At 44.3% G+C, this 12,796-nt stretch overlaps 1 protein-coding gene across 1 annotated transcript in view; it reads right to left on the minus strand.

Moving 5' to 3' along the window:
* The window catches only part of LOC127621392 (ras and EF-hand domain-containing protein homolog), a 45,515-nt gene that overhangs the window by 15,882 nt on the left and 16,837 nt on the right, over nucleotides 1–12,796 (minus strand). The window contains exons 8-9 of the mRNA XM_052094962.1: nucleotides 4,390–4,471; nucleotides 4,099–4,169 (exon numbers count right to left, since the gene is read on the minus strand). Of these exons, the coding sequence (XP_051950922.1) occupies nucleotides 4,099–4,169; nucleotides 4,390–4,471 (153 nt within the window). The remainder of the gene's footprint in view (nucleotides 1–4,098; nucleotides 4,170–4,389; nucleotides 4,472–12,796) is intronic.

Consider the following 12,796-nt stretch of genomic DNA (forward strand, 5'->3'; position numbering starts at 1 on the left):
GATCTTTACTGTAGGTCACAGGTGACTGTTTTAGTTAGGATTATTGACTTGTTGTAGGTTCTCATTGGATAATTTTGCTTGTTTGCTGCCCACACCATTGTCAGGTGAGTATTTATATAGGCCTTAAATACCCGATACACTGCGAGAACATGACCATGGCAACGTTGCGGTCACGGCTTTCCTTCTTCCGGCAGAAAGCCACTCTAGCCACCCCCCACGTCGTGCCTTCTACCCAAAGGTATAGGGCCGGCGTGGCTGGCGCTGAGGCAATTTTGGAAGATTAACGGCCCGTTCCCCAGGATGCTCATCTGCCCCTGTCCTGTTCCGAGATGAGACTGGCTCGCCTTATGGCTAGTCTGATGTCTCTTTCGGAGCCCCCGAGTTGGATGAGAGTTTCGCCACTGCATCGGAGAGCTGAGTACTCGACTGGGCTAGTGCTTTTGGGTGTGCTAGCCCAGTCTGAGGCCGACGCCGAGCTGCCCGCTATGTTTGCCTGGAACCCTCCGTCCTCCCCTCAGCACTCGCGGCTAGACGATTGGTTCCTGGGTTCGGTGTGCCGCTCACAACCACCCCTACCCCTCTTCCTGTAGAAGAATACCCCCAAGTGGATAAGGCAGTTGCGGTTCAAAACGTAGCCACCTGGCGGGATCGACCGTCTCTCCCCTCCAAGGACTGTAGGTTGACGTCGCAGCGCATCACGCCATGGCCTTCCTGCAAGTCCACTAGGCCAAGGCAGTAAAATATCTGCACCTGGGTATTCCTGATCCTTATGTGCTGTAGGAACTGCGCTCGGTGACTGACCTTGCCCTCAAGGCCACGAAGGTCACAGCATGCGCACTCGGACAGGTGATGGCCACCCTTGTGGTCCGGGAACACTACCTGTGGCTGAATCTAGTCGAGATGATGACTTTGACAAGGCTGCCTTTCTCAATGCCCCCATCTCCAAGATCGGCCTATTCAGCGACACCATTGAGGACTTTGCCTAGCAGTTCTCAACGGTGAAGAAACAGACGGAGGCCATCCAACACATCTTACCCTGCCACGGCCCAAGATCCTGCACCCAGTCTGCTCGCTGAGGGCTTTCAGCAGTGAAACCACAGGCAGCTCCACCCCAGCTCTCAGCCCCATCGTAGAGCTCCCCACAGGAGGCAGAAGCCCCCTGTCTCACAAACCACCTCCCAGACCCGGAAGGCTCCCAAGCGCTCCTGAGACGTGCAACCCAGGGAGAAAGACGTCTACCATGGAGCTGGAGTTCAGACCACTCCATCCCCTGGTGGAGGGCCGGGTGGAGAATCTTTTGTTTCTTATTCTTTGTTTGCCACACCCCCAACGGCACGTATCCACATTGTCACAAAAAAAGCAGTTTCCTCACTCCCTGGGTGACCTAGCCAGTGCCCACAACCACCGTTCTCACGGCGATTGGACACCGAGCACTTGCAGTTGGGCCCCCATGAACGTGGACCTTCTGCCTTCACATGCCCCACAGCACCACACTCGCACCTCAGGCCAGCAGGTGGGGACGAGTCTAGAGGTTGTCTCTATAGAATCTCAACTCAACTACTCAACTACCTCAATGACTGGCTAAATCATTGACAGTTGCTCTGTGCACACAGGGACCTGGTGCTCAGGCACCTCATCTGTTTAGTGCTTCGGGTCAACTGGGAAAAGAGCAAGCTCTCCCCGGTTCACAGCATCTCTTTTCTCATAATGGAGTTAGACTCGATCTCAATGACAGCGCGCCTCACAAGCGAGCGTGTGCAGTCAGTACTGAACTGCCTGAGTACGTTCAGACCTGGCATAGCAGTTCCACTGAAACAATTTCAGAGACTCATGGCATCCGGTCAGCAGCGGTCGCACCGCTTGGGATGATGCATTTGAGACCAGTTCAACACTGGCTTCAGTCTCAAGTCCCAATATGGGCATGGCCACGTGGCACACACCGTGTGATCCTGACCCCTTCCTGCCATCACTTATTCAGCCCTTGGACAGACCTCTGTTTTCTACACGTCATAATTACTACAGATGCTTCCCAGTTGGGCTTGGGCACCGTGTGCAATGGGCACGCAGCCGCTGGCTCATCAACTGCCTAGAGTTGCTGGCTGTATTACTTGTCCTGTGCAGATTCCTGCTGATGATCTGCAGCAAGCAAGTATTGATCCGCTCAGACAACACAGCGACAGTAGCGTATATAAATTGCCAAGGCGGCGTTCACTCTTGTCGCATGTTGCAACTCACCCGCCATGTCCTACTTTGGAGTCAGCAGTGGTAGAGAGAGCTCTGGCTTGAGTGATCTGAGCTGTCGCTGCGCGCCACTCATGTACCGGGCAAACGCCACAGCAGACAAGCTGTCATGGCAGGTAACGCTCAGCGGAGAGTGGAGACTCCACCCTCAGGTGGTCCAGCTGATTTGGGGTCAATTCGGCAGAGCACAGGTAGATCTGTTTGCCTCCCAAGAATCCACCCACTGCCCGCTCTGGTACTCTCTGACAGAAGCCCCCTCGGGAAAACATCTGGCCCCGGAGGCTACGCAAGTACACATTTCCCCCAGTGAGCCTACTTGCAAATGTCCTGTGCAAGGTCAGTGAGGACGAGGAACAAGTCACTCTCGTGGCCCCTTACTGGCCCACTTGGACTTGGTCCTCGGATCTCACGCTCCTCGTGACAGCACCTCCCTGGCGGATTCCCCTGAGGAAGGACCTTCTTTCTCAGGGACGGGGTACCCTCTGGCATCCGCGCCCAGACATCTGGAACCTCCAAGTCTGGCCCTTGGATGGGATGCTGAAGATCTAAGCGGTCTACCACCAGCCGTCGTAGACACGATCACTCAAGCCAGAGCTCTCTCTACCAGGCAGCTTTATGCCCTAAAGTGGTGCTTATTTGCAAATTGGTGTTCTTCCCGATCTGAAGACCCACAGAGGTGTGCAGTCAGGTCAGTGCTCTCATTCCTGCAGGAGAGGCTGGAGGGGTGGCTGTCCCCATCCACCTTGAAGATTTATGTAGCTGCCATAGTGGCTCACCATGACAAAGTGCATGGTAAGTCGTTAGGGAAGTACGACCTGATCATCAGGTTCCTTAGAGACATCTGGAGGCTGAACCCTCCTAGGCCATGTCTGTTCCTCTCATGGGATCTCTCAGTTGTCCTCTCGGGCCTTCGGAGAGACCCATTTGAGCCACAAGAGTCAGTCGAACTAAAGGCCCTCTCCTGAAGATAGCCCTCCTGATTGCACTCACTTCCATCAAGAGGTTTGGGGACCTGCAAGCGTTCTCTGTCAACGGCACTTGCCTGGAGTTTGGTCCAGCAGATTCGAACGTCATTCTGAGACCCCGAACGGGCTACGTGCCCAAGGATCCTACGACCCCTTTTAGGGATCAGGTAGTGAACCTGCAAGCGCTGCCCTGGGAGGAGGCAGACCCAGCCTTAGCGTTGCTGTGTCCTGCTTTGTGCACCTATTTGGATCACACACAGAGCCTTAGATGCTCTGAGAAGCTCTTTGTTTGCTTTGGTGGACAGCGGAAAGGGAACGTTGGGAGAGCTTTTGTATTGAACTGCTTTTCCCCCTGCTTTTGGGTCCTGTTTCCCCAGCATTGTGACAGGAGTCTTCTGAAGACATACAAAAGCTTTGTGTGTGGAACAGACCAAAATTTAAAACATTTTCACTGATTATCTTTACCGTCACCAATATGCTGAATCTGATTAATGTCTCATTAATCTGTCTTGCCATATTATTTGTCATGAGACCGATAATGATGTGGCAAGTTTGTTAGCTTGTAAATTAAATTTGAGAGCTATGGTAGAGGGGAAGAACAACAACATAAATTGTCTGTTCCTTGCAAAAAGCTATCATATTCAGAAGACTTAGAATATAGTACATATGTAGCTTTTATGGTGCTTTTCTGTCCTTTTTGGAGTTTGGCACTATAAATCACCTTCCACTTTCATTGTAAGGAAAACAAAAGACCTGAAAATCTGGTCTCTTTTTTGCATTTCAGGGAAGAAGGTTGGAATGACGTGACAAATAAATTGTGACAAAATTTTCATTTTTGAGTGAACAATTATTTTAAAGTTAATGATAACTACATGTATTATACATGACTTACCGATCAAAAAAAGAAGAACTCAAGCTTTTTCTCCTCTTCATGGAAACCCCAGGTGACAGCCCAGTAACACGCTGCAAGACAAAATGGTCAGGTCTGTTTTAAATGACTAATAATAAGAAGTGTAAATACAATTTATGCTAACCCTAATCCTGGTCTTCAAAAAACATACACGACCATCAAAGTATTAGCCTGCTCCTCAAACATTGCTCTCAGATAGCTTAATCCATCTACCAATAACATTTACACTAAAGGAACTGTGTCGACATACAGGGGGCTTATAGAATCACTCACCGGAGTCTGTCTTTTACTCTGACTGCTTTCCAGCGTTGCACGTAGACCGTCATTACTGTCATGGAGCTTTCTGTTTGCTGCTCTGGAACATCAGAGGAGAACATCACAGACATGTTAAAAGAACAACTACAAAAGCAAATAAATAAATTAATTTGACAAACGTCTGCAATACCTCTGGACTCCTCTACCAAATTTGTCTCTGGCACAGAAAGTATTCAGCCCCTGTTTATAATTTTACCATAACTGTTGTGATGTCGGATAATGTTACAATATTAAACAGTTAAGCATATTTAGATCATTTAAGAATAAAATTCTAAATAAAAATGTGAATTTTCCTGTAATTGAACAGTAATGAACATTACCTTACTGATCTGGCCTTGTAAGTAATTTTGAGAACATTTTGACTAACAAACACTGGACTTTGCAAGAAGCAATTTGATTTTTTTTTTAAAATCTTTTTGGAAAAATAAATGAAGTCTAAAGCTGAGCTCTTTGGCCTGAGAGCAAAGATAATACTTTTCCTCAAGCGGAACTAAAAGTTTTGGTGCATTCAAGGGCAATATGGAAGGAGCCAGATTCAAGCAAATAATTAATTAGAACTAATGTTGCTGAACTGGCCAGAGACCTGCCTTTAGGACAACTATTAATTTTCCAGCAAATACAATGACCCAAAGCACACATCCACTTTGTACATTTGCAAAGGCCATTCAGATATACTCAAATACACCAAATTGCTGCTAAGATAAAATGGACAAAATACAAGCTATTTGATTTATATATATATATATATATATATATATATATATATATATATATATATATATGTTCATTTTATCATGTGTTTGAAAGAGAAAAAACTATTTTGATATGTTAAAATTGTATTTTTATTTTGTAATTAAGGGGATCATTGCGAGTATTGCAGCAGTTGCTAGGTGAAATGTCCACTGTGTGGTGCTAAAAGCGAGTTAGATGTCCTCCTAAACACATGAGGTTTTTAAGGTTAATGCTATATGGAGTTTTAAATCAACAAAACCTACCTCTCCACCTTAAACTTATACCTAATTTAATAATAATAATACATTTAATAAAATAGCACCTTTTAGCAATTTAGCACAAAGTGCTTCACAAAACACTCACAAAGTAGTAAAAGCAAGTCTATATAAATAATTGTATTAAAAGACACAGATTCCACAGATCTAATATATCACAGTGAAGGCTGTTCCATAATCGTGGGGCCTTTACTACAAATGCTCTATCACCTTTAGTTTTGTATCTGGATCTTGGAACCCAACAGTTTATGACAAGAAGATCTAAGAGGTCTAAATGTTAAAAGTTCAACAATCCCAAATCCAAAAAAGTTGGGACAGTATGAAAAAAGCAAAAAGGAGTGATTTGTAAATTATATTCACCCTTTGCTATATTGAAAGCAGTACAACTAAACATTATTTAATGTTTTACCTTATGAATTTTTATTTTTTTATTTTATATACCTTCATTTCAAATCAAATGATTGTAACATGGTCCAAAAGTTGAGAAGGGGCAATTGAAGGCTAAAAACTGTTTGATGAGTTAAAATAACAAGGTAATGTGAAACAGATGTTAAACCGGTGAGGCAATCTTGTCATGGTATATAAGGAGCCTCCAAAAACAGCCTAGTCCTTCAAGAGCAAAGATCATTCAAGACTTGTCAATTTGCCAACAGATTCTTCTGCAAATAATCCAGCACTTTGAAAACAATATTCCCCAAATACAAATTGGAATGATTTTGGCTATTTCACCCTCTGCAGTGCACAATATAGTTAAAAGATTCAAGGAATCTGGTCAAATCTCGGTGTGTAAAGGGTAAGACGAAAACCACTTCTGCATGCACATGATCTCTGATTCCTCAGACGTCACGGTCTTAAAAATCATTCATCTGTAATGGATATCATTAACATGGGTTGAGATTACTTTAGTAGACCTTTGTTAGTCAACATCATTCGCCGCTGCATCCACAGATGCAAGTTAAGACTTTACTATGCAGAGCAGAAGCCGTACATCAACACTGTGCAGAAGTGCAGCAGACTTCTCTGGGCTCGGTCTCATCTTAGATGGAAAGTAGAAGAGTGGAACTGTGTTTTTGGTCAGACGAGTCCACATTTCAAATAGTTTTGGAAAAACACAGCCGTTATATTTTCCAGGCCAAAGAGGAAAAGGACCATCCCAGCTGTTATTAGTGTCAGGTCCAAAAGCCAGTTTCTGTATGGGCCAGGGGTGTGTCAGTGCCCATGGCATGGGTAACTCACACATCTATGAGAACACCATGAATGCAGACAGATATGTAAACATTTTGGAGCAGCATATACTGCCATCCAGCACCGTCTTTTCCAGAGACCTCCTGGCATTTTTTACCAGGACAACTTCAAACCACATACTGCCCATATAAAAGGTGCATGGCTGTGTAAGCAGAGAGTGCGGGTGCTAGATTGGCTTGGCTGCAGTCTTGACCATCTCCAACTGGGGGAGTGGTGGTGGCGTAGTGGGCTAAAGCACATAACTGGTAATCAGAAGGTTGCTGGTTCAATCACCACAGCCACCACCATTGTGTCCTTGAGCAAGGCATAAGGCAGGTTGCTCTGGGGAATTGTGCCTGTAATAAGTGCACTGTAAGTCGCTTTGGATAAAAGTGTCTGCCAAATGCATAAATGTAAATGTAACTGAGAATATGTGGTGCATTATGAAGCACACAATATGGCAACGAAGACCCCATACAGTTGTGCAGCTGAAGAACTGCATAATGGATGAATGGGGGAAAATTCCACTTTTTAAACTTAACATCTTTAAACTTGTGTCTTCAGTGCTTAAATGCTTAATAAGTGCTATTAGAAGAAATGGTGATGTTTCCCAGTGGTAAACACTCGACTGTCCAAACTTTTTCAGAGCGTGTTACAATCAACTGATTTGAAATGACTGTACATTTTCAAGAAAACTCTGAAATTCACAAGTTAAAACATCATATAATGTTTCATTGAAGAGCTTTCAATATAGCAAAAGGTGAATATAATTTACAAATCTCTCCTTTTTGCTTTTATTAGCATTTTTAATACTGTCCCCACTTTTTTGGAATTGCGGTTGTAAATATTCTGGCACCAATTTATGTAATTCCTTATATGTAATTAATACAATCTTATAATCAACACTAAAATGAATTGGTAACCAATGCAAAGAAGCTAAAACTGGAGTAATATGATTAAAATACCTAGTTCGTGTCAAATGTCTGGCTGCAGAATTTTGCACTGATTGTAGCCATGATAAAGTGCATTGATTTTAGTAGAAAACACAGCATTGCAATATTCAAGGATAGACGAAATAAAAGCATCAATAAACTTCTCTGTATCCCTAAAACTCACAACCTGTCTCACGTTGGAAATGTTCCTTAACTGATAAAACAAGACTGAACTAACTTTCTGACGTGATATTCAAAATGTAAATTTATATCAAACTAGACACCCAACATTTTCACCACCTGCTGAATATTTGGGCCCACCTGATTAGGTGCTGACTCAATTTGACCTTTTTTAAACAATTATCAAATATAGCAACAAATGAAGGTAATGCCATTTGAAATGTTATTACCCCTCAAGTATTCTATAAACAAATAAGCCACCATTGTGATTAGAATAATATATTGGAATAATATATACAGTAGTATGGAATAAAATGATACTATTTAATGTTTTGGGAGAAAATAAAATCAAAGGATTCTCGTGATAAGATGCGCGGGTTGACGGTCTCAGACGCGGAGGCAGCAGGGATTCATCCTCCACCCAGATTGAGGCGAGTCACTACGCGACCACGAGGATTTTAAAGCACATTGGGAATTGGGCATGCCAAATTGGGAGAAGAAAAAAAAAGTAGGGGCGTGTCACTCCTAATTTTAGGAATCGCAAATATCCTCCTCAGGACTTCTAAATTGAATAGGACAAATACAACTGAAACAACCCAATTACACTGGAGATAAAGTTTTTAAAAACTCTGCACTCCATGGCAACAGGCAAAATGAAACCGTGAAGTGTGGATGAATTGGGAATTTCTGTTATTTGTCATCAGAATCTCCAGACCGCATATAATCCGACAGATCATAGCGTATCGCTGCAGAGAAAAAAGGGGGCATTCACAGGAAATCAAGGCAATCTAATCTACTTTATCAAAATAAGTGCATTCAGAAAGTATTCCGATAATTTAATTTTGTTATGTTGCAGTCTTATGCTAAAATGTTTTATATTTTTTTTTCACATCAATCTACACTCCATACCCCATATTGACAAGCAAAAACCAGATTTTTTTTTAAATAATTTTTGATAATAGTTTGATAATTATTAAAAATAAAAAAATTAAATATCACATATACATAAGAATTCAGACCCTTAACTCAGTACTTAGTTGAAGAACCTTTTGCAGCAAGTACAACCTCAAGTCTTTTTGGGTATGATGCGACAAGCTTTGCCCACCTGGATTTGGGGAATTTCTGCCATTCTTCTCTGCAGATCCTCTCAAGCTCTGTCAGGACAGCCATTTTCAGGTCTCTCCAGAGATGTTCGATTGGGTTCAAGTCCGGGCTCTGGCTGGATGACTTAAGGACATTCACAGAGTTGTCCATAAGCCAATCTTGTGTTGTCTTGGCTGTGTGCTTAGGATCAATGTCCTGTTGGAAGGGGAACCTTCGGCCCAGTCTGAGGTCCAGAGCACTCTGGACCAAGTTTTCATTAAGGATATCTCTGTATTTTGCTGTGTTTAGCTTTCATTCAACCCTGACCAGTCCCCCAGTCCCTGCAGCTGAAAAACACCCCCACAGCATGATGCCACTACCACCATGCTTCACCGTTGGGATGGTATTGTGCAGGTGATGAGCGGTACTTGGTTTCCTCCAGACATGACACTTTTTCTAGTTGAGGCCAAACAGTTGAATCTTCGTTTAATGAGACCAGAGAATCTTGTGTCTCATAATCTGACTGTCCTTTAGATGCTTGTTTTATGTGTCTTGCACTGAAGAGAGGGTTCCGTCTGGCCACTCTGCCATAAAGTCCAGATTGGTGGAGTGTTGAAGTGATGGTTGTCCTTCTGCAAGTTTCTCCCTTCTCCACACATGATCTCTGGAGCTCAACCAGAGTTACCATCGGTTCTTGGTCAGTTTTTTTACCAAGGCCTTACCTTCTCCCCAGATTGCTCAGTTTGTCTGGGCAGGCAGCTCTATGAAGAGTCCTGGTTGTTCCAAACTTCTTTCATTTAAGGATTATGGAGGCCACTGTGCTCTTGGAAAACCTTCAATGAAGCCAAAGTTTTTGTAGCCTTACCCAGATCTGTGCCTTGACACAATCCTGTCTCTGAGCTTTGTAGGCAGTTCCTTTGACCTCATGGCTTAGTTTTTGCTCTGATATGCATTTTCAGCTGTGAGATCTTATATAGAGAGGTGTGTGCCTTTCCAAATTCTGTCCAATCAATTGAATTTTCCACAGGTGGACTCCAATCAAAGTGTAGAAATATCTCAAAGATGATCCAGTCAAATGGGATGCACCTTATCTAAATTTCAAGTGTCATAGCAAAGGGTCTGAATACTTATGTAAATGTGATATTTAATTTTATATATATATATATATATATATATATATATATATATATATATATATATATATATATATATATATATGAATTTGCAGTTATCAAAAATCTTTTTTTTTTGCTTTGTCATTATGGGGTATGGAGTGTAGATTGATGGGGAAAAAAATTTAGCTAAAACATTTTAGTGTGAAAAGATTTATGTGAAAAACAAATTAAGGGGTCTGAATACTTTCTGAATGCACTATATGTATATCGTTGTATGTCTTCACAGACAAATAGCGGTTCCCTATCTACCAATCACTAAGGGTGATTTAAAAGTGCACGTGATGTCATCCATAGCAACAGGGTCAACTCATCCTTACTCTCATCTTAAGATTTCCTTAATAAAACTTGCTCTTAGCAGTTTTTTGTATATTTTTTAAGCAAAATCTCCAAGCTAGGAACTCTTTAGAGAACTCCTAGTGGTAAGATAAAACTCGTTGTGAATACAGGCCCTGAAAGTATATCTTCCGCTGGATCAAGTCGATATTTAAAATGCAATCAAAAATTCATCAGAATCGCAATCTTCTTCTGAGGAATATTAGAATTCTTTCTCACTGTTCAGGATCATTTGGATAGCTTCCTCACGTGAGTAGCATGCCATCTTTCAAAAGCAATGAAAAATCAATGAGTCTGATGAAGCTTGATGCCACTTTTGTACCACTGATGGGGGCATTTGCCATATTTGTGAGGATCATCCCAGGTCATTACTGTATGAATAGACCACTCTGCTACTGGGTGTTTCTAAGAGCTGCGCTAATGAGATGAGACCGAAAAACTGTACCTCTTGTTAGTTTCCTTCACATTAAACAATCTGAGAATATATTTTTTTAATTTGAATTTATTCAAATCAATATCAATATTTAGAAATATTTATCATGTCTGTGTGATAATTATATGCTGAGTTTCGGTTTATTTTTGTAACACGCTCTAAGCAACAGTTCACGGAGATTGAAGCAGCAGAAAGTGCATCCTGTTTGTTTTATGTATTTTCCAAAAGCCAAACGTTTTGATTTTATTGTGAGTGGACACAAATAAAAGTAGGCCCTTTACAGTTTTGAATGATGTCTTCCTCTTATCTATATGACCATAAATGATGGAGTATTTTAAGTCATTGCCATTGTTATAAGAAAAAAAAACAAGTGATTGTGCCGGTGCCTCCGTCACCTCCAGAGGGTTAAATTAGTCAGATCATGGTGATTCAATGACAAATGTAACGTTTGGTTATGTATGTAACCTCCGTTCCCAGAGGGAGGGAATGACACGTTGTGTCAGAGAAGCGACACTAGGGGTCTCTCTTGAGCGCCGATATCCACCTCTGATCTATGAAAAAAGGCCAATGAGAGTTGGCAGCCAGTATTTGCATGTCCCGCCCCCGAACATACGGGTATTTATGCTGCGCAAATACGGGAGTTCATTCAGGATTTTTCTGAGGAGCCGGAAATGGTCCGGCCACAACTGTGGCTCGGTTCAGCGACATGGCGGTGGAAAGACACAACGTGTCGTTCCCTCCCTCGGGGAACGGAGGTTACATACGTAACCAAACGTTCCCCTTCTGTCGCTCTCTCCACGTTGTGTCGGAGAAGCGGCGCTAGGGGACCCATTCCAATCTTGCCATGCGCTGAACCGTGTACGTGATTTCATCCAGTGCCGCGCATCGTCTGTACCTGGCTGCACGTACCCTTCCCCAATGCCCCATAAGAACATTGGAATCCTTCTAGTTACCCTGGGAGGGGAACAAGGCGATGTTTGCCAACATGGGAGCGGGCCAGCCTGGCTGGGCCTCTTTTCTCTCTATGTTTCTCGCATAGAGCAATCACGGCCGGGGCCCTTACACGCATATAGGGAAGGGGGTCTTACCCAGACCCTGCGGAGACCACACCTGCCCTTTTTCTTGGGGAGGAAAAGTGGTAGACACGTCACACGGCTGTCTTAGGGCTCGTGTGGAAAGTATGGTGCGGTGGTAGATCCAGCCTCGAAAGGGGGGAGTTGCTACAGCACGGCGACCGGGGCAGCTGTAACTGCCTAAGGGATACACGGGGGTCCGCTCGCAAGGGGACAGAACCGTGGAATTACACACAGGGGGAGTCCGAGCAGGAGGCCTTACCTGTGGAGCACCTATACCAGTACAGGGTAGCCATCAGGGTACCCGCAGTGGCTTGGGTCGGCGGGTTCCTCCGCTGAACCGCGGACCCGGAGGGCTGGGGAGGAATCGACCAGGGTCCCGACTCGGGGTGGGGTGCCCTGGGAAGAAGGCGCACTACTTTACCTTGACGTCAGGAAAAGGGCGCTGGGCGCAAGCGATCCACCCGGCCGGTCGGTCTACGTGTTACCGAGTTCTACGGGCTCGGACCTGAGAAAACACGAGACGCAACCGACTCAACGCGGAGGTTGTAAAACCTCACGAAGGTGTTGGGTGTTGCCCAACCCGCGGCTCTACAGATGTCTGCTAGGGAGGTGCCCTTGGCCAGTGCCCACGAGGACGCAACACCCCTTGTTGAGTGAGCTCGGACCCGCAAGGGTAGGGGCACGGCCTGGGTGTGATAAGCCAGTGTGATGGCATCGACAACCCAGTGGGCGAGCCTCTGTTTGGAGACGGCATTCCCTTTCTGCCATCCCCCAAAGCAGACAAAGAGCTGCTCAGAGCGTCTGGTGCTCTGTGTGCGGTCCAGGTAAATGCGCAGGGCGCGCACTGGACACAGCAACGAAAGGGCTGGGTCTGCCTCCTCCCGGGGCAGCGCTTGCAGGTTCACTACCTGATCTCGGAAGG

This window comes from Xyrauchen texanus, chromosome 27 (genome assembly GCF_025860055.1).
Source record: "Xyrauchen texanus isolate HMW12.3.18 chromosome 27, RBS_HiC_50CHRs, whole genome shotgun sequence".
Classification (NCBI taxonomy): domain Eukaryota; kingdom Metazoa; phylum Chordata; class Actinopteri; order Cypriniformes; family Catostomidae; genus Xyrauchen; species Xyrauchen texanus.